The sequence below is a fragment of the Pongo pygmaeus genome, chromosome 13, assembly GCF_028885625.2.
Source record: "Pongo pygmaeus isolate AG05252 chromosome 13, NHGRI_mPonPyg2-v2.0_pri, whole genome shotgun sequence".
Taxonomy (NCBI): Eukaryota; Metazoa; Chordata; class Mammalia; order Primates; family Hominidae; genus Pongo; species Pongo pygmaeus.
In genome coordinates, this window is record NC_072386.2 from 24,728,811 (window position 1) to 24,750,528 (window position 21,718).

Sequence of the window (21,718 nt, forward strand, 5' to 3'; positions counted from 1 at the left end):
GCCCTCAGAACCAGAGGAGGTTCAGAAAGTATCGTTCCACAAAGAGGCCAGACAGCACGCATAGAAAAAAAACAGAAATGAGATACAGAAACAGCTTGATTGGCTACAGGTTGGCCTTTGCCTTATTTGAACATGGGATGATCAGTTGACCACCTGTGATGATTAGCTGAGACTCAGTTATTTGTTACAGAAGTATATTCCTAAGTTAGGCTGTGAGTTAAATTGCATACTAAGTTGGGTTGCAGTTCATTATATAAGGACTCAAAATAGGGAGACATCTTTAAGCTAAATTTAGTTTCACAATGTGAAATATTTACTTGGTTCTAAAGCCAAATTTATGAAGTAAGATGTTTCCAGAGATGTCTAGATTCTATCCCTGTCTCCTCTATCCTATTTATTTCCTCCACCATAGGTAACATCTTTACAAACCTCAATTGTTTTCATTCCCATTATTTTGAAAATTTAAGAAAATATGTATATATATTGAAATTACCACCATCTTTCTCTTTTTGGGTAAAAGCATACTGTATAAATTCCTATCCATTTTTTTTCACTATAATGTATTCTGGAGATCACACCACAGAGTTCTTCCTTATTACTTTTGACGATTGTATTAGCATTTCATTGCTTTGTTGTGTGAAAGTTTTTGGGAAGCCACTGTTTTGGACTAGCTTCATGCACTAGGCCCCAGCAGACCAGACCAAACCAGAATGGAGTCGTTCGTGCTAAGTACCACACAATCAAACTGAACTTTGAAATGGGCCAGTTTCCCAAAAAATAGGAAATTCCCTTAAGCCTGAGTCAGCGAAACAAGGAAGTTTCTTCTGCTTTAACCCTAAGAGAAAAGTAACTTTGAAACCGAGTCCGCTTTTTGTTCGGTTTCTGCTTTCTTCAGCCCCTATTTGCCAATAATACCAACCGCCTCTGCTCAGCTGATCAGAACACTCATTCTACTTTACAGAATGAGGTGTTTTCTGATTCTAGAATCACAAATCAGAGTCAATTAAGATTTTAAAACTAATTCGTTGTAATGCTGTCTTTTGACTGTTGTACTACAATTTATTCAAGCAGTCCTTTATTTAGGAATTTGGGGGTAATTTCCAATATTTTGGTATTATGAATCGTGCTGAATAGTCGTGCATGCCCTTTCATATTTTCACCTCACGTATTTTTGGGTGAAAGCATGAATGCATCTATGCAATTTTGCAAGATATTAAGCTACTCTTTTCACTATTCCTGTACAGATGGAGAGACAGATGAGACAGCTGCCCAGGGCACTTCAGCAGTTACTGGCACAGCTGGGATGTGAACTGGGATGTAACTATTCTCACACACTTTCTAGGTCATTCCAAGGTGGGAGAGGCAAGCAAATAATTTTGAATCTGGCCAGCATATTCAGTGAAACACTTATGCTTATCCTTCTTCCTCCCGGCATACAAGTTCTTCTTTAGCAAAACCTCCAGTCCTCTAATTTAGCATACTTTCGTCTAATCTGTCACTTTCCCCAGGCCCCACAACTACGAGTACTCCTTGTCCCCAACCGGTCGTAAGTTGGTCGGGCATAGCGGAGGGGGGTGTAGAGAGAACTGGAGGTGGAGACCTTTGCGCATGCCCGGACACTGCGTTCCTCGCCAGGAATCTGGGGCCCCTGCAGAGGCGGGACCAGGATATGACGTAATAACGGCGCGCGGAGCGCGGCGCCCGGCGTTCTCGCAAGGTCGCTTTGCAGAGCGGGAGCGCGCTTAAGTAACTAGTCCGTAGTTCGAGGGTGCGCCGTGTCCTTTTGCGTTGGTACCAGCGGCGACATGACGGAGTACACTCCGGATGAGAAACTGCGGCTGCAGCAGCTGCGAAAGCTGAGAAGGCGATGGCTGAAGGACCAGGAGCTGAGCCATCGGGAGCCGGTGCTGCCCCCACAGAAGATGGGGCCTATGGAGAAATTCTGGAATACATTTTTGGAGAATAAATCCCCTTGGAGGAAAATGGTGAGTGACAGACCTCTCTGGTCCCCCCCAACACACCCCACCGCTGCCGGCAGCTTGAACACTGAACGTCCGCTCCCTGCAGCCACACCAAGGACTGATAACGCTCAGTGCTCTGGGACACTGGCCAGTCCCGAGAGTCCTCCTGGAGTCTTGGGAGGCAGGAGTCCAGGAATATGTATGGCATTGAGAGAATCATGCCTTTTACTGTCAAGTACAGTGAGACGGGGGCGAATTTTAATACTTAGGTTTTCCAGGACGCTGCACATTTGGTTCTCTTTTGACTGTAGAAATCTTCCCTCAGAATAATAACCCAGGACTCGCTAGAATTAAAATTCTGTGATTTTAGTATTTGAGGACACTTGTCTAACTTTTACGTGTGAGGTTCTAGAGACCAAGTAACACAGTATCCAACTACCAGAGGGCACAGCCAGCCCCTAGCTGGTAGTACAGCCCCATGTGATGTTGGTATGCCTTGTGAGTCACATTCAAGAGCTACCTTTCTAAACTACCGTTCTGTACTTTTAACACAGTGTTTCATTAAAAAATGACATTTTGGGCTTTGAAGAAAATCACTCATTCAAGAACTTTATTTTCAAGGCCTCTGGGTATTTTCTTGAGGTCTGTTATGGGTGATAAACATCTCAGAATTGCTTTCAGTTACCTGCAACACTTACTGATGACAGGATAATAATAGTAATACTACTAAGTAACACATCGGTGCTTGCTGTGTGCTTGGCACTCTACTGAGGGTTTTACATGTGTTACTTCATTTCTTTATTCCTATAAGGTAGATATTCCTAATCCTCACTTTAAATGCGAAGAAACTGAGGCCTACAAAGCTTCAGTGATTTGCTGGTGGTCAGGGAGCTAGGAATGAATATGAGTTCGTATTGTAATCAACATGTATCTGTTTCTACTGCTACGAAGTCTAGTGCAATAGAATTTTTGAAAATTTTTCTGGAAAGTGGTATTGGATATTTATTTATGGTGGTAAAATTCAACTCTTCTCCCACCCTTTGTATCCCTGACATTATCGGAATATTGGCAGTCACTGATTTAAAGTTGACATCCCGTCCGTCAGCCAGTGATATAAGGAAGTAAATAAATAATCATGTGTCGAAATTCACCTTATCTTACTTTAATTTATTCTTTTATAATCATATCTGTTATAGTTCTTAGATTCTGGATTGTCCCTTCCTTGAATGGATAGGTGTTTTTTAATCAAGTTGGAAGACATGGGAGAGTTCCATTTTTAGTTCTTTTTTAAAATAGTGTTGCAGAGGGCATTTTGGAGTGAGTTTGGGACACCCCATCTTAGTATGTGGGACACCCCATCTTAGTATGTAAAACGTCCTTTTTCCAGCATTGGTGTTGTCAAGGTTGTCTGCCTTATACTTAAAATGATGCGAGTGCCATTGATCAATAAATAAGGGAGATGACTATACCTGAAAAATTCTGTAGGTTTGATTACTCTGGTTAAATACATTAAAATTATTCTTTCATTATTTTGCTATATTTTATCTTTAACAAACTTATAATAAGGATATTTTTAGAAGTCTTTAAAAAATCTATAAATGCCTTGTTATAATCTTGCAAAATACTGCTTAAGGATTTTGGTCTGGACTTTGTAGCTATCTTCTAGCGGACTCTACATTTACTAAGAATATTTGAATAGATGAGGTTACCTACAGACTCTAAGAAATTATGTACCATTTAGAGTTTTGTAAAATAGTCATGACATTGTTACATCATTGATGCCTTTTGTTCTGCCATAAATATAAAAAATGGGTTATGTTTATTTTGTGTATGTGTTTTTTCCCCCAGGTCCATGGGGTATACCAAAAGAGTATCTTTGTTTTCACTCATATACTTGTACCTGCCTGGATTATTCATTATTACATGAAGTATCATGTGTCTGTAAGTATGTCCTTTTCAGAATTTATTTTTAATATTCTCCAAAATTACTTTCTTTGTGGCTATTTTACCCTACTTAGTGGAAATAATCTGCCACTTATAAACAGATTTTGAAGTACTTTGAATTCTCTTAGGTAAAAGGTTTAATGAAAGTTACATAATTGGGTATAGTTTTTTAAAAATGTTGTCACTAGTTTACAACTTGAAATGGATTTCCTCATAGAAATTAGTATTTAAGTGGTAAGAATGTAGTGACCTAATAATACTAGGGTAAATTTGGGGTCATGAATAGGAAGGGAGAAAACAATTCTGCTCCTTTTTAAAAACCTATATCTCATATAAGGTAAAAATTCAAAATAGACAAAGCTTACCTTTGTCATCACCCCATTTCTGTTTCCTTCATTTTATCTGATTCTTCACAATTTTTATTTATTTAGAACTCAGGATGTCCAGATGTCTGCACTTTTTCACTGATACAGATCTTGCATGGGCTGACTGAACTGAGCCAGTTGTGGTATTTTAAAGGCTCGGTCTGGTGCAGGGTGTTGGATCCCAGGCAGAATGAGAAGGGCATGCATTTTGGGAAGTGGCGTGGCAGAGGGAGCAGTGGTGACTGCGTAGCATGAAGTGTTGGAACACAAAAGAGTGAGGAGGGCATTCGTATACCAAGAGAGGGGTGTTAGATCCTCAGTGGGTTGCAGGGGAGGAGGGTGAGCACATCTCTTTGGGGAGCAACAATGGCAACAGCCTAGTATAGGATATTGGTACCTGAGCAGAGGGAGGAGGACATCTGGAAGAAGGATGGTATGAGGCAGTGAGGCAAGTGGTAACTCAGAGTAAGATGTCAGAACCTGAATGAGGTGAGGCAGGTATTAATGCTGGGATGTGGTTGTGGTGACAGAGATGGGTTATATATAGGGAGATTGGCCAAATACAGGCATACCTCAGAGATATTGCAGAATTGGTTGTAGAACACTGCAGTTCCAAAAGTATTCTTTGGTTCTAGACCACCAAAACGAGTTACACAAATTTTTTGGCTTCCTGGTGCATATAAAAGTTATGTTTACACTGTGCTGTGGTATAAGTGTGTAATAGCAGTATGTGTAAAAGAATGATGTATATGCTTTAATTTAAAAATACTTTATTGCTGGGCCATGTGTGGTGGCTCCCACCTGTAGCCCTAGCACTTTGAGAGGCCAAGGTAGGAAGATTGCTTGAGGCCAGAAGTTCGACTAGCCTGGGCAACATAGTGAGACTCCATGTCTACAAAAAAAAAAAAAAAAAAAAAAAAAAAAAAAAAGCTGGATATAGTGGTCCACACCTGTAATCCCAGCTACTCAAGAGGCTGAGATGGGAGGATTGCTTGAGCCCAGGAGGTTGAGGCTGCAATAAACTGATTGCGCCACTGCACTCTGGCCTAGGTGCCAGGTTGATATCCTGCCTTAAAAAGAAAAAACAGGCCGGGCACGGTGGCTCATGCCTGTAATCCCAGCACTTTGGGAGGTTGAGGCGGGTGGATCACGAGGTCAAGAGATTGAGACCCTCCTGGCCAACATGGTGAAACCCCACCTCTACTAAAAATAAAAAAATGAGCTGGGCATGGTGGCGGGCGCCTGTAGTCCCAGCTATTCGGGAGGTTGAGGCAGAAGAATCACTTGAACCTGGGAGGTGGAGGTTGCAGTGAGCTGAGATCGTGCCGCTGCACTCCAGCCTGGCAAAAGAGTGAGACTCCGTCTCAAAAAAGAAAAAGAAAAAAACAAAAACTTCATTGCTAAATAATGCTAATGATCATCTGAGCCTTCAGTGACTGTGTATGATCTTTTTGCTAGTGGAAGGTCTTGCTTCCATGTTGATAACTGCTGACTGATCAGGGTGATGGTTGTTGCAGGCTGGAGTGGCTGTGGCAATTTCTTAATATAAGATAGCAGGCGGGGCGCGGTGGCCCACACCTGTAATCCTACCACTTTGGGAGGCCAAGGCAGGTGGATCACGAGGTCAGGAATTCAAGACCACCCTGGCCAAGATGGTGAGACCCTGTCTCTACTAAAAATACAAAAATTAGCTGGGTGTAGTAGTGGGTGCCTGTAATCCCAGCTACTCGGGAGGCTGAGGCAGGAGAATCGCTTGAACCCGGGAGGCGGAGGTTGCAGTGAGCCGAGATTGCACCACTGCACTCCATCCTGGGCAACAGAGCAAGACTCCATCTCAACAAACAAACAAAAAATATATATATATGTATATGAGACAACACTGAGGTTTGCCACATCGATTGACTTTTATTTTCATGAAAGATATCTCTGTAGCATGAGATGCTGTTTGATAGCATTTTACCCACAGTAGAACTTTCAAAATTGGGAGTCAGGCCTTTCAAACCGTGCCGCTGCTTTATCAACTAAGATTATGTAATATTCGAAATTCTTTGTTGTCATTTCAACAATGTTCATAGCATCTTCACCAGGAGCAGATTCCATCTCAAGAAACCACTTTGCTCATCCAAAAGGAGCACCTTCTCATCTATCAAGCTTTATCATGTGATGGAGGCACTTCAGTCACATCGTCAGGCTCCACTTCTAATTCTAGTTCTTTTGCTATATCCATTACATCGAGAGTTCCTTCCTGCACCGAATTCTTGAACCCCCTCAAAGTCATCCACGAGAGTTGAAATCAACTTCTTCCAAACTCTTGTTCATGTTGACACTTTGACCTCCTCCTGTTAATCACGAATCTTCTTAATGGCATATAGGATAGTAAATTCTTTCCCAGAAGATTTTCCATTTTCTTTGCCTAGATCCATCAGAGGAATCACTGTTTTTTTTTTCTTTTTGAGACAAGGTCTTGCTGTGTCACCCAGGCTGGAGTGCGGTGGTGCCATCTCGACTCACTGCAACCTCTGCCTCCCAGGTTCAAGCAATTCTCCTGCCTCAGCCTGCCAAGTAGCTTTTGATATGAAGTGAGAAACATGCAGCTCTTTCTTTTATTTGAACAGTTAGAGGTCATTGTAGTGTTATTAAATTGGCCTAATTTCAATATTGTTGTGTCTCAGGGAATAGGACGGTCCAAGGAGAGGGAGAGAGGTGGGGAATGGCCAGTTGGTGGAACAATCACAACACACAACATTTACTCATTAAATTCACTATCTTATATGGGTGTGATTTGTGTTGCCCCTAAAATTTGTAGTAGTAACATCAAAAATCACTGAGTGCAGATTACCATAACAAATATTAATATAACAATAATGACAAAGTTTGAGGCCAGGCACGGTGGCTCACACCTGTAATCCCAGCACTTTGGGAAGCTGAGGCGGGCAAATCAGCTGAGGTGAGGAGTTCAAGATCAGCCTGGCCAACATGGTGAAACCCCATCTCTACTAAAAATACAAAAATTAGCCGGGCTTGGTGGTGCACATCTGTAGTCCCAGCTACTGGGGAGGCTGAGGCAGGAGAATCCCTTGAACCTGGGAGAAGGAGGTTGCAGTGAGCCAAGATCGCGCCACTGCCTGGGTGACAGAGCGAGACTCCATCTGGAAAAGTTTGAAATATCAGGAGAATTACCAAAATATGGCACAGAGACGTGAAGTCAACACATGCTGTTAGCAAAATGGCACTGAGTTTCCGGGATCGGTGCCCGGCCCATGCCAGTTTTGCAGAGCACACCCGGTGTAGACCCCTGCGGCCGGGGCCTGGACCGGCTTGAGCAGCTGGCCAGCGGGTGCCGCGGCCTGGGGGGCCCAGAGGCGTTGAGGACATCTGCAGTGCTCCAGAAGCCCAAGACCGTGAAGCTGCGGGCCCTGTGCAGCCCGAGGAAGTTTGGCATGGCGGGCAGGAGCTGCCGGGAGATGCTGCGCAAGGGCTACCTCTGCTTCCAGCTCCCTCGTACGAGGATGGCATGGAGCTGACCGCAGCGTCCTCGACAATGCCGAGCTGGTGCTGCTTACCTCGCGCCAGGCCTGGCAGCAGGGCTATGTGAGTGACATCGGGTGCTTCCTCAGTGCTTTTCGCCAGCCGCACGCGTGGCTCATCCAGGCCGCCCGGCAGCTACTGTGTGATGAACAGGCCCCCGCAGAGGCAGAGGCTGCTGGCCGACCTCCTGTACAATGTCAGCCAGAACATCGCAGCTGACACCTGGGCTGAGGACCCACTGTGGTTTGAAGGCTTGGAGTCCCGATTTTGGAATAAGTCTGGCTATCTGAGATACAGCTGTGAGAGCCGGATCCGGAGTTACCTGAGAGAGGTGAGCTCCTGCTCCTCCATGGTGGGTGCAGAGGCTCAGGAGGAATTCCTGCGGGTCCTCCGCTCCATGTGCCAGAAGCTCCAGTCTGTGCAGTACAACGGCAGCTGCTACAACAGAGGAGCCAAGGGTGGCAGCCGTCTCTGCACACCGGAAGGCTAGTTCTCCTGCCAGGGTCCCTTCGACATGGACGGCTGCTTGTCGAGATACTCCATCAACCCCTACAGTAACAGGGAGAGCAGGCTCCTCTTTAGGACCTGGAACCTGAATCACATAGTAGAAACAAAAACGCACCATCATTCCTACACTGGTGGAAGCAATTAAAGAACAAGACGGAAGAGAAGTGGACTGGGAATATTTTTTATGGCCTGCTTTCTACCTCAGAGAACCTAAAATTAGTGCACATTGTCTGCCATAAGAAAACCACCCACAAAACCAGCTATGACCTGAACAGAATCTACAAATCCCAGACAAGGTTGAAGAGGAAGTGGCCTGTGCGAAAGCGCCAGTGACATATACACACCACATTCTCGTCTTTGTTCAAGGCCTGTCGTGGGCATAATTTTAACAGGTGCCTTTTTTTTTTTTTTTTTTTTTGGGGGGTCACTCCAGTAGCTCCTGGAAAAAACCTTAAAAAATATTTCCGGCAAATCTGATTTCAGTACATTTCTGAATCATTGTTTGTTTGTTTGTATTTTGTATATGGAGTTTTACTTTTGTTGCCCAGGCTGGAGTGTAGTAGTGCGATCTTGGCTCACTGCAACCTCCGCCTCCCGGGTTCAAGTGATTCTCCTGCCTCAGCCTCCCAAGTAGCTAGGATTACAGGTATGTGCCACCATGCCCGGCTGATTTTTGTATTTTTAGTAGAGACAGGGTTTCACCATGTCGGTCGGGCTGGTCTCGAACTCCTGACCTCAGGTGATCCACCTGCCTTGGCCTACCAAAGTGCTGGGATTACAGGCATGGGCCTCCGTGCCTGGCCTGAATCATTTTTTGTACCTTCTGACAGCCCAACTTCCAGAGGACCACTTTGGGGTACTTACTGGATGTCTTGTGAGTCGTCAGTAGGGATAAGAATTGGGATAAGAATTGTCCTGAGCTAAGGAATTCTTCTCTTCTCTGGTTTTACCAGTATTTGGTTTGCTCATGTGGTGTGGTCACCATACTAAAACGGTGTCATGGCTGAAGTTAGCCACTCTTGTTTGAGGAACAAGTTGTTTATGTGTCAGCTGTCTGCTGGGTCTCCATTTCCATGGCAAATGGGCAGCTCCATCCTTCTTGACTGTTCTAAATGCCCAAAAGAGAAGTGTCATGCTTTGGGGGTAAGATGTTTGTACTCCATAAAGAACATAAAAGGACATTCACTGCTGAATTTTTTTCTTTTTTTTTTTTTGAGACAGGGTCTCACTGTGTCTCCTGGCTGGAGTGCAGTGGCACGATCTTGGCTCACTGCAACCTCTGCCTCCTGGGTTCAAGTGATTCTCCTGCCTCAGCCTACCAAGTAGCTGGGATTATAGGTGTCCACCACCATGGCTGGCTAAATTTTGTATTTTTAGCAGAGATGAGGTTTTGTCATGTTGGCCAGGCTGGTCTCGAACTCCTGACCTCAGGTGATCTGCCCGCTTTGGCCACCCAAAGTGCTGGGATTACAAGCGTGAGCCACCATGCCTGGCCTGCTGTATTGTTTATAATGGCAAAAAGAAGGAAACCTCCCAATGTCTATCAATAGGGCCATAGCTATTATGTCGAACCACATGAAACTGCCGGTTTTCTAGGTCAAAAATGGTGAGCGATCGTTAATTTCATGATTCAACTTGATACATTTACATAATGCAAAAGGATGTTGCAGTTTCAAGCTTTTATGAAGGAAGTGTTTCTGTGTAGAAACTGGAAGCTGTTCAGTGCACTGGCAGCTGAACCCTGCTCCTGCTCCATTTATCAGTTACTATCATCTCAGATAATATGGAGCTCATGTCAGCAGTGCAGGTGGTGAGTGCGCAGAGACAATCTGGAAGGAAACACGCTGATCTGAACAGCAGTAATCCTGGGGGACATGGGGGTGGGACTGGATTACAGAGGACTCATTTTCTAAATCATGTATTTTATGATACTTGAATTTTTTTGAAATGGGCATTTATTTAATGACATGTTATAATGTACTTTTTTTAAAAAAAAAGTGTAATATTTGAATTTTTACATTTGTTATATAATCAGGAAAAGCAATGAAGATTTTTCAGAAAAAAGAAAAATGGCACTGATAGAGTTGCTTGTCTCGGGGTTGCTAAAACCTTTTATTTATAAGAAAACACAATATATGTGAAGTGCAGTAAAGCAAAGTGCAATAAGGTGAGGTATGCCTGTGAGTACATATGTTGATGATAAAGGGACACAGGATTCTCACTGCCGGAAAAGGGAGTTACGTATGTGAAAAGGAAGAAAAGTTTGTGGTGGTAGAATGGAATTGGAGGTACTGGTGTGAACTCATGGTTTTTAAAATGTATTGATAGACCTAGAAATAGATACAGATGTAAATGTGGATGTGTGCATGTGTGTCTGTGTGTACATACTCTCTAGCTCTGTCCACTGAGAGGACCTGGAAACATTGCCACTCCTTAGTAATTAGCACACTTAGAAGCTAGGTCTTATTTTCTAAATACAGTTATGCACTGAAAGGACTCAGAGCTCAGAGCAGTGGCCGATTCTAGGGCGGGAGGAGAGAAAGTATAAGATGAGCTTGGAACATATTATTGTGCCAGAAAGTAAAGAAGTGCTGAAAGAATGATGGGAACATATTTCAAAGGACACAGAGTCAGCCTGCAAGGACTCCTGCCTGGGCAGTTTGAACCTCAAAATAAATAATGATAGTAATAGATGATAGTCACCTGAATAAAATGAAAATCCATGAGTGCAAACTGATATAAATAAGTGAATTAATAAATGGGTAGAAAAGAAAGCTTTTTGATGCAATAATTTGCTGAATGATAGAATTAGAAAAATTACCATTTGAGAATCATCATAGTAATATTTAATTCAGCTAAGGAACATCAAAGGATGCTAACATTAGTCTGGGCACAGTGGCTCACACCTGTAATCCCAACACTTTGGGAGGCTGAGGTGGGAGGACTGCTTGAGGCCAAGAGTTTGAGATCGACCTGGGCAACATAGTGAGACCCCCATCCCTCCAAAAAAAAAAAAAAAAAAAAAAAGCCGAATAGTCCCACCTATTCAGGAGGCTGAAGCAGGAGGATCGCTTGAGCCCAGGATGTGGAGCCTGCAATGAGCTATGATTGTGCTGCCCACTGTACTCCAGCCATCCTGGGTGACACAGTGAGACTCCCATCTCAATCAAAAAAAGAAAATTAAAAAAAAAAAGAGGATGCTAATACTAATTTTAAAATACTTATCCTCAAAGTATTTAATTTGTTACAAAGGGAGAAAGAGTATCTTTGTAGTAGAGAAATCTGGCAGACACCACCTTAGTCAAGGGGTCTAAATTAACATTATTGATAATGGGGCAAACTGAAATTATGTGTTACTTGATAGGCTGCAATAAGAACACAGCATTACTTTTGTGATATTCCTGCCAAAGGTGCATAACTTGAATGTAATTTATTGATTAAATTCATATGAGGAAACAGAAGATAAACCCAAACTGAGGGGCTGTTCTGCATCATTATTGGCATTATACCTTCAGAAATGTCATCAAGATCATGAATGTTAGAGAACAGCTTTAAGATTATTCCAGATTGAGGAAGAATAAAGAGATATGCCAACTAAATGCAATTCTTCATTAATAGGCATAATTGCATTATCTGTAAGAACAGTGACGGTGTTGGCAGTCAGAATTTTAAAGAGCCTGCACAATCAATGGAGAACATGTCATGTAAGGGGATTTTCTGGTAAGTCCAATTATTGAGACAATTGAGAAGATTTGAATGGATTTTTTAGATCATGTAGAGATAGTAATGTATGAGTGTTAATTTCCTGATCTTGATAGTTGTATTGTAATTATTTTAAGAATATTGTCTTTGTTTGTAGGAAGTATACTAGAGTAATAAACTAGTCAGCAATTTACTATAAAGTGATTCAAGGAAAAAGTTCTTTTTTTTCATTCTTGCAGCTTTATGTAAGTTTAAAATTATTTCAGAATAAAGACAGAAGTTAAGGACTGCCTAACAAATTATAGATAATCCAGTGGATGTTGGCTTTCTGTTAGCCTATTGACAGAAGAGTGAAATAACCAAAATTTTGGGGGGTTTTCAGAACACCCCTGCCCCCAACATAACTTATTCTCTCTGATTGTGTTCTCTATTGATTGTGTAGATTCTTTAAAATTCTGATTGCTGACATCTTTGTTCCGTGTACTAAGCAGATTAAGCCCCTTGATTAACAAGTACGGAGTGCTTAGCATGTCCTCTTCCTTTATTGCTATAGAAAGAATATACAAGACCAAATTCCTGACCTCTAAGACTTTATAGTAAAGTTGGAAGATAGGTATAATTTGGGAAAGAGTATGGAGGAAAAAAGTTAATTCCTGTTAGAAGCAAAGATATGGAGTCAGTAATGAACGTGGCCGTATGTACCTAAGACTGAGGAGCTGACTAGAATGGAAGGTCTGTTGAGTAGGTAGCCTGGGACCAATTTATGGAAGGTCTTGAAAGTTAGGTAGAAGTTGAACTGCATGTGATAGGCAATGGGAAGCTTTCCATTTTTTATTGGGAGAGTGACTTGATGAATGTGATACATTGAGGAAAGCAAAGAAAAACATTGAAATGTATGGTGAATTGAAGGGAAGAAAGTTCTGACAGCAGGGCAGATCAGCTGGAGGCCATTGCATTTTAGTAGATGTCAGCTGAGAATCTGGTTAAGGTGAAGATAGCAGGGATGAAGAAGAAAAATAAAGCCAGAGACACTTTTAAAGGAAGAAACACCTGAAGTTGGTGGTTGATTAAGTTGGGGATAAAACCAAAGTTCACAGTCATTTATGACTGTAAAATCTCTAGCCTTGGAAATTACAAGTAGGGTATTGGAAGGGAGGGCTTTCTGATGATGGGATAGAAGTGAATATTTTAGACTGGGTGCGGTGGCTCATGCTTGTAATCTTAGCACTTTGGGAGGCTGAGGCGGGTGGATTGCTTGAGCTCAGAAGTTCGAGACCAGCCTGGGCAACATGGTGAAACCCCATCTCTACTAAAATACAAAAAAATTAGCTGGGCTTGGTGGCGTGTGCCTGTAATCCCAGCTAGTCAGAAGGCTGAGGCAGAAGAATTGCTGGAACCCGGGAGGCAGAAGTTGCAGTGAGTTGAGATCGGGCCACCGCACTCTTTAGCCTGGGCGATATAACGAGACTCCATCTCAAAAAAAAAAAAAAAATGAATTTTTTAGGAGCATGTGCTGCCATGGCAGTTTTGGAGATGTCCAAGTGGACATGGCCTGTCTTATGTGTTAGAAACATGAGATTATTAGTTCTAAGAGGAATTGGAGTTGGGTTAGGGGATTTTCACATTACAAACCAACACAAACTCTCTGTACAACTATTAAAAAGGGCTAACAATTTATATATCTAAGGGTGAGAGAATAGTTTGTATTTCTGTTGTTGATGGGCTTAAAAAAACTTTATGTTCATAAAAAGGCGACTTCATTATACATCTGTTATGTTTTCACTATTTTGGCATGTAAGACCCTAGAGAAGAAAATATATTACTTTCTGTCAGTGAAAGTTTAACATCCAAGAGTGATTTTTATGTGCAGAAAGAACTGGTTACAGTGACTTAAAATACAGATTAATATTCGGTTCTTGAGTTTCAAATATAAAAACATAATTTTTTCCTAATTCTTTAAATTCAGTTTTAAAATTCGATTAAACTATGCATCTAGTAAAATAAGAATAATCTCCTTTGTTTTTACTATCTTTGGATTAATTGAAGTTGAACTCTTCTGAAACAATTCCATTTACAAACATAGCTAAATTCTGTTAAATATTTTAAATTGTATTTATACATTTTGTGTGTTCAGTTTTATTTCGAAGTATTTATATGGTAAATTTATGATTCTAAGAAGTAATTTTTTTCAACCTAGAATCACAAATCTAAATCAATTATGCATTTTAACTAGAATCCTAAACCTAATTTTTTAAAACCTCTGTTAGCCAGATTATCTTACACATTACAAACTCTAATCAACAGAATGTATGGAATGTACCAATGTTTTCAGAACTTTTAAAAGTTGGCACATTCACTTATTTATACTCTGGGTTTAACTTACTTTATCATATCTAAATTTGACTACATTTTTCTGGGATCGAAAAGACATTTCTAAGAGAAGCAAATTTAACAAGCTGCAGTCACTAGGTTGACAATTCAATACAGTAATGTGGTTGCTTATCTGAGGGTTCACACTTCCAGGTGATTTTTCCTGAGCCATAGATGGACATATTTAGTTGAACATTTTGTGTCAGTAGAGGTCCCAAAGCCACTCACTTGCCTTACTTTTTCTCTTGATTTGGGTAGGTAAAGGATCGCATCTTCAATAAGATTGCAACCAGTTTGCTTCAGCTCATTCCTTTGCTGCCTAATTGAATTCTGCATCTCTCAGATGAGTTTTCAGTGTCTTTTTGCCTTTTAGCACGTAAAGACATTTTAAAGTCCTCATATTGTATTCTGAGTTTCTCTCATGTTCCAGTTCTCTATGCCTTATATTATGCCAATAATCTTTTAAATTTTGGGCAGTGGTATCTTGTGCAGATGTATATGCATAAAAAGTACATGTATTCAACAATTACTTATGTAGTACCTCTTATGTGCAAGGCACTGTTTTAAAGACCAGGATACAGCAGTGAACAGAGCAGATTGAGTCCCTCCTCTCATGAAATGTTTAGTTTTAGAGACTGGTAATAAATATATAAACAAAGAGGTATGTTATAGGAGAACAAGTCTATAGAAGAAAAATTAAGCAGGGTAAAAACTAGAGAATGATAAGGCTTGCTATTTTAATTAGGCTTCTCTGAGGAAGTGATCTTTGAAGACAAACATCAATGAAATGAAGATACAGGTCAAGCAGTATTTAGGAGAAGAGCATTTCAGGTAGAGGAATCATGAAGTACAGAGGCCTTGAGGCACAAGCAGGCTTGACTGAATTGGACTCCTAGGAAGGGAGCCACTGTAGCTGTAGTAGAGTGAGTGAGGGAGAAAAGACTGGCTTTTTCTCTAAGAGTTATGAAACTTTGAGCAGAGTGACATATCTTAAAAGAATCAGTGTACTCTGCCTTGAAGTGTGGAGAATAGACTTTTCATTTGCATAGGAGGGCACAAGTGGAAGCAGGGAGGCTAGTAGGTGCTGTTGTGGTAGTTGAGGTGAAAATATGATAGAGGCTTGGACAAGGGTGGTGATGAGAACCAGTTGGATTCAGGGTATATTCTTAAGATAGAATTAACAGGCTGTGCTGAGGAGTCAAGGTTTCTGGCTTTTATAACTGGGGGAATAAGAGTGTCATTTACTGAGATGGGGGACATGGGGAGGAACAGTTTGGGGATAGGAGAAGTTAAGTGTGGGACCTCGTTAAGTTTGAGATGCCTATTTGATAGCGAAGTAGAGATGTTGAGTAAACAGTTGGATATGTGAATCTGGAGTTCTGTGAAAGTTTGGAGCTTAAGTTAAAATTTGGGGTATGACCTATTTCTTATTTTCAGAAGAAACTCTTAACACCATAATTAACACAGAGTTAACTTTTATTACAGGAAAAACCATATGGCATAGTTGAAACGAAGCCCAGAATATTCCCTGTAAGTCTTAAAACTTCTGATTTTTCTCTTGTTTATTGTTTTTCTCTCTCCTTTTCCTCCCTTTCCAAGCAATTATTAGATTAAAATGTTCTTTCCTTCTCACTTTCGATTTAAGTCCCTGTTTTGTGTATTCTTGTAAAAAAAAAAAAAAAAACACAGGAAGAAATAGTGTGAGGTAACAATTACAGTTCAAATGGGAAGTGAGCACATTTATTTTCAACCTGGCTGTAAAACATGTTTTGTGACCTTGATTTTCCTAAAGGGAGTTGAAAGTACCAAAAGTTTTTCACTGGGTCCTGTTTCATGTTGGGTAAAGAGCTTAGGGCATGAGCCTAAGCAAACATCCATGCATGGTGACAGCAACTGAATTTCTGTTATTAATTGCAAACTCTCATGTCCTATGGCTTTGTACCTCATTTTCAAGATTTGACCTTAAGTTCTCCATCTGTGAATTTAATATCCACTAATGGGTGTTTTAAATTTTATACTATGGGCCAGGCGCAGTGGCTCACGCCTGTAATCCCAGCATTTTGGGAGGCCAAGACGGGTGGATCGTGAGGTCAGGAGATTGAGACCATCCTGGCTAACACGGTGAAACCCCGTCTCTACTAAAAATACAAAAAATTAGCCGGGCGTGGTGGCGGGCGCCTGTAGTCCCAGCTACTCGGGAGGCTGAGGCAGGAGAATGGCGTGAACCCGGAAGGTGGAGCTTGCAGTGAGCCGAGATTGCGCCACTGCACTCCAGCCTGGGTGACAGAGCGAGACTCCATCTCAAAAAAAAAAAAAAAGAAAAAAATTTATACTATGAATGTGTGAGCTATAGTACTAATTTGAAATGAGTTATTTTAGCATTAAAAGATGACTCAGTAGTCAGTTGGTATTTACTAGCTGTTTGTGAGGTTATTGTTTAGCATAGTAGAATACATACTATGTTCTTGTCTATTTCTAGTCACAGATAATGAACTATCATAACTCAAAAGTACACAATTTAAATAACAAAACAGTGTGATTCTTGCTTTAATCAAATGACTTAGTCACAGTAATGATTATCTGTTGCAACAAGGGAATTTTAGGAAGGGCCACCAAAACTGGCCAACTGTCCCAGTTGGAACCCTGGTTTAACTGTGGAGAAATAGGAACACTTTTACACTGTTGGTGGGACTGTAAACTAGTTCAACCCTTGTGGAAGTCAGTGTGGCGATTCCTCAGGGATCTAGAACTAGAAATTCCATTCGACCCAGCCATCTCATTACTGGGTATATACCCAAAGGACTATAAATCATGCTGCTATAAAGACACATGCACACGTATGTTTACTGCAGCACTATTCACAATAGCAAAGACTTGGAACCAAGCCAAATGTCCAACAATGATAGACTGGATTAAGAAAATGTGGCACATATACACCATGGAATACTATGCAGCCATAAAAAATGATGAGTTCATGTCCTTTGTAGGGACATGGATGAAATTGGAAATCATCATTCTCAGTAAACTACTGCAAGAACAAAAAACCAAACACCGCATATTCTCACTCAGGTGGGAATTGAACAATGAGAACACATGGACACAGGAAGGGGAACATCACACTCTGGGGACTGTTGTGGGGTGGGGGGAGGGGGTAGGGACAGCATTGGGAGATATACCTAATGCTAGATGACGAGTTAGTGGGTGCAGTGCACCAGCATGGCACATGTATACATATGTAACTTACCTGCACATTGTGCACATGTACCATAAAACCTAAAGTATAATAATAATAATAATAAAATTAAAAAAAAAAATAGTTGGGGGAGGGGCCGGGCGTGGTGGCTCACGCCTGTAATCCCAGCACTTTGGGAGGCCAAGGTGGGTGGATCACAAGGTCAGGAGTTCGATACCAGCCTGGCCAACACGGTGAAACCCCGTCTCTACTAAAAGTACAAAAATTACCGTGCGTGGTGGCGGGTGCCTGTAATCCCAGCTACTGAGGAGGCTGAGGCAGGAGAATTGCTTGAAACTGGAAGGCGGAGATTGCAGTGAGCTGAGATCGTGCCACTGCACTCCACCCTGGGAAACGAGTGAAACTCCATCTCAAAAAAAAAGGAAAAAGGAAAAAAAAAAAGTAGGGGGGTATCGGGGGCTCATGCCTGTAATTACAGCACTATGGGAAGCCGAGGTGGGTGGATCCCTTGAGGCTAGGAGTTCGAGACCAGCCTGGCCAACATGGTGAAACACCATCTCTACTAAAAAAAAAATACAAAAATTAGCCAGGTGTGGGGGTGCACGCCTGTAATCCCAGCTACCTGGAGGCTGAGGCACAAGAATTGCTTGAACCTGGAAGGCAGAAGTTGCAGTGTGCAGAGATTGCGCCACTGCACTCCAGCCTGGGTCACAGAGTGAGACTCTGTCTCGGAAAAAAAAAAAAAAGTGGGGGCCAGGCGCGGTGGCTCACACCTGCAATGCCAGCACTTTGGGAGGTGGAGGCAGGTGGATCACCTGAGGTCAGGATTTTGAGACCAGCCTGGCCAACATGGTGAAACTCCATCTCTACTATTAATAAAAATACAAAAATTAGCTGGGCATGGTGGTGCACGCCTGTAATCCTAGCTACCGGGGAGGCTGAGGCACAAGAGTTGCCTGAACCTGGGAGGCAGAGGTTGCAGTGAGCCAAGATTGTGCCACTGCACTCCAGCCTGAGCGACAGAGCACCGTGCCTCAAAAAAAAAACCAAAACAGTAGGAGATTTCTCCTTTTGTTTTATTGTGTAACATTGATGTGTGTTATAGCCTAGGTAGTCTCAAAATAGGAAATTATCCTGCTGGTTTTTCCAGTTGGGCAATTTATATTTATTTAGTCTTCCATTTATTCCATTTAAATGTTAATTTATTTTGCCATTTGCTGTTCAAAGGAAAAGGAGAGCTCTATTCAGAAGACCATATCAGGGATCCTGTAGCATTTCTCATATTTCTGTATTTTTTGCCATTGTGGTTCTTTCTTGTTTCTATGCCATGACCCCTTTGAGGAACTGAAGAATGCTCATTGTATATATGTTTAGAATAGGACAAGTAATAACAAACTTCCAAATCTCAATGGCTTAACAAAACAGAGGTTTATTTCTTGTTGACATCACAGACTACTGTGGATCAGGTGATCCTCCTCAATCTTACAGCCGTGCCTGTCGAATATGAGGTTCCAAGATCGTGATACAAAGATAGGGCAGGATGTCTCAGGGGATGATTTTTAGGGTCTAAGCTTTTAGAAGTAGCTTACATCACTTCTGCTCAAATTCTGTTAGCTAAAACTCACTCTCATCTTCCCAAATATTATCTGTGTGCTCTTTGCTATTTCCCAGACCCCTGTTCATGGAGTTTGTGCTACATTCCATCTTTCTAGTCACCAAACAGCTCTTGACTTCTTTCTTTACCCATGCATAACACACTTAGTCCCTCTCCTTAGGGAGAAATCCCAAAGTCCCATTCCATCACTGCACCCGGCCCCAAATCCATGATCTCTAGATGATGTACAATAGTATATCAGGTTTAGATATGACTTGTTGATCTGAGGATCAGTGAACTAAGAAGACAAGTTAACTGTATCCTTGTCCCCCAACCACACCCATTGTTCAGTGGTAGAATTTGGATAGCATAGTCGTTACTGGTTCTTGGCAATTCTGAAATCTCACTCCTAACCTGTGTGTGAGAAATTACTTGAATGGGCACTGATTTTGTTTTCTTGAAAGAACACCTTTATCCATAGTTCTTCCTGGTTCCTGGCTCTGTCCAGGGGGTCTGTTCTTTTCATTATCTACCTAGACCACATCTAAATGGTATTGGGAAGCATGCCCTCCTTAGGGGCTGTATGGGCTTCAAAATCTGCCACCTGCTTGCAGGAGGTTGAATGCCAGAGGTTGTTTTAATTTCAAACATTCTGGCAGGATTTTGTAAACTATATGTTTGGTTTGTCCATCCATTTCCCTTAACATTTAGAAGCATGAAAAGAAAAATATTTGGTAGGCATCTAATGTGTTTACTTCTAGTCAGTTTCTCATGCCAGTATCGGTTTTTCCTATACACAGTTACCAGCTTCTCTCATTTCTTTGTTCTTACGCATCTGCCTCTCTCACCTCTGTGGCAGCTATGTGGAGGCCATCTGAGACAGACTGGTTCAAAGGCTACCTTCATTTTAAACTGATCTTTGCCATAGGGCTGTGTCCCTCTGTTTGAGCTTTATTGGGCTTCTGTTGCTCAGATTTCTTGTGTTAACTTATTGTTGAAGTAGTGTGATTTTCCAATACCACAAGGTCCTGATTTTTTATTTATTTTTTAGATACAGGGTCCTACTCTTGCTCAGGCTGGTTTTGAACTCTGGGCTTCAAGCAATCCTCCTGCCTTGGACTTCCAAAGTGCCGGGATTACAGGCATGAGCCACCATGACTGGCCCAAATTTTTAGATTGTATTAACTTTTTTTTTTTGGTCAGGAACAGAAAGTCTCTAGCATGGACCAAAGTGTTCTCTCTTCCTCTCCATTTTTATGTCGCCTCTCAAATCAGCCACTTTTTGCCTGAGCTCATGCTTCTTAAAGTACATTCCCAAGGCATCCAAGGATCCCAAGGATCCAAACACATACTATAACTTTTCTTCCCAGCTACTTCTTCTAGAACCTCAAGTTCATTAGGCAGTCTGCTTCCAAGTTATAGGAGATATTTTGCTAAATAGTTTGCCACTGCCTTTTGTTTCCATCTTTATCTTTGCTACCAGACTGCTAAGCCAGTGCCCTATAGCTTGATTTTTATTACAGCAGCATTAGTGCCACTTCAAGGCAATGATTTCCAATGGGATAATGCTAGCTGTAGTAACAAATTGTTGCCCAAATGTATAATGGCATAAACATAATATATTTATTTTTTCATTGGATTATAATCCTGAGCAGTACCAGGTCAGGGAATGGCAGGGATTGGGGTGGGGATGGGGAAAATTCTACTCTTCCCAGTCATTCAGGGACTGGCAGGCTAACAGAATCTATCTTAAACACATGGCTGAAACTGAAATTGAATAATCTGTCTTAAAACTATACAGCTTGTCAGTGGAAGTTCCAAGATTCTTACCACTTGGTTCTGGCTTCAATGCCCATGACTTTTTGCCCACACTCTATATCAAGAATTGAAAAGACCTGGACCAGTTGCCTAGCTAAAGTTTGTATTCTGTATTCAGTATGTAAGCCAATCAGAAAACTGGTGATTGCTTAACACATTCAGTTGCTGGGGGTACATTACCTCCTTATCTGGAACTGCAGATGTTTCCTTGCAACTTCTTTCTGGGGCCTCCATTTATTGGGGCCATACAAAATAAAAGATTATCACTTTATCATTTAGAGAACATAATTTTCGTGCCCTTTTTGATTATTTTGTTTCTGAGTGAAAATTTCCCTATTATTTCACTGTACCTTAAGATTTTGAATACTGATTGTTCAGATTTAGTCAGCTTCTACTTTGTCTAGGGTCCTTTTAAAGGGAATGCCAGAACTCAAGTACATTTTCCATGTGAGATCTGATGAACATAGAACAGAATAGAACTATCACCTCTGTAGACTTAAGATTTTTGTACTAACTGTATCTTTGTTTTCCTAGGGTGATACAATTCTGGAGACTGGAGAAGTAATTCCACCAATGAAAGAATTTCCTGATCAACATCATTAAAGATTATGTAAAAACTTAAAAGGCTTATGAGCCTGTTTGTTCCTGTATTACCATATTTACTGAATTTTCTGGAAAAGTAACTTTAATAAAGTTTAATCTCAGAAATTGTCATATTTGTTTTCAAGCATTGTAC

General features: G+C 41.5%; 1 protein-coding gene and 1 pseudogene across 2 annotated transcripts; both read left to right on the forward strand.

Moving 5' to 3' along the window:
* Positions 1–8,715, forward strand: part of LOC129044714 (DNA fragmentation factor subunit beta-like) — a 42,435-nt pseudogene extending 33,720 nt beyond the window's left edge.
* Positions 1,029–21,696, forward strand: NDUFB6 (NADH:ubiquinone oxidoreductase subunit B6). Of its 2 annotated transcripts, XM_054502890.1 has the most exons (4): positions 1,658–1,985; positions 3,810–3,902; positions 15,863–15,907; positions 21,517–21,696. In XM_054502890.1, exons 1-4 carry the CDS (start codon positions 1,806–1,808, stop codon positions 21,583–21,585), a joined length of 387 nt encoding a protein of 128 aa, XP_054358865.1. In that variant the 5' UTR covers positions 1,658–1,805; the 3' UTR covers positions 21,586–21,696. The 2 variants fall into 2 exon arrangements, with proteins under 2 accessions (XP_054358866.1, XP_054358865.1); XM_054502891.1 differs by lacking the exon at positions 21,517–21,696 and having other exon boundaries at positions 1,029–1,985; positions 14,636–15,907.
* Positions 21,697–21,718: the final 22 nt, after the last annotated feature.

Bases quoted from the DNA above. Each gene is read 5' to 3' on its own strand.
- NDUFB6 (XM_054502890.1), top strand. From the start codon at position 1,806: ATGACGGAGTACACTCCGGATGAGAAACTGCGGCTGCAGCAGCTGCGA. The intron at 3,903-15,862 runs GTAAGTATGTCC...CTTTTATTACAG, and splicing joins ACATGAAGTATCATGTGTCT to GAAAAACCATATGGCATAGT. The intron at 15,908-21,516 runs GTAAGTCTTAAA...TTGTTTTCCTAG, and splicing joins CGAAGCCCAGAATATTCCCT to GGTGATACAATTCTGGAGAC.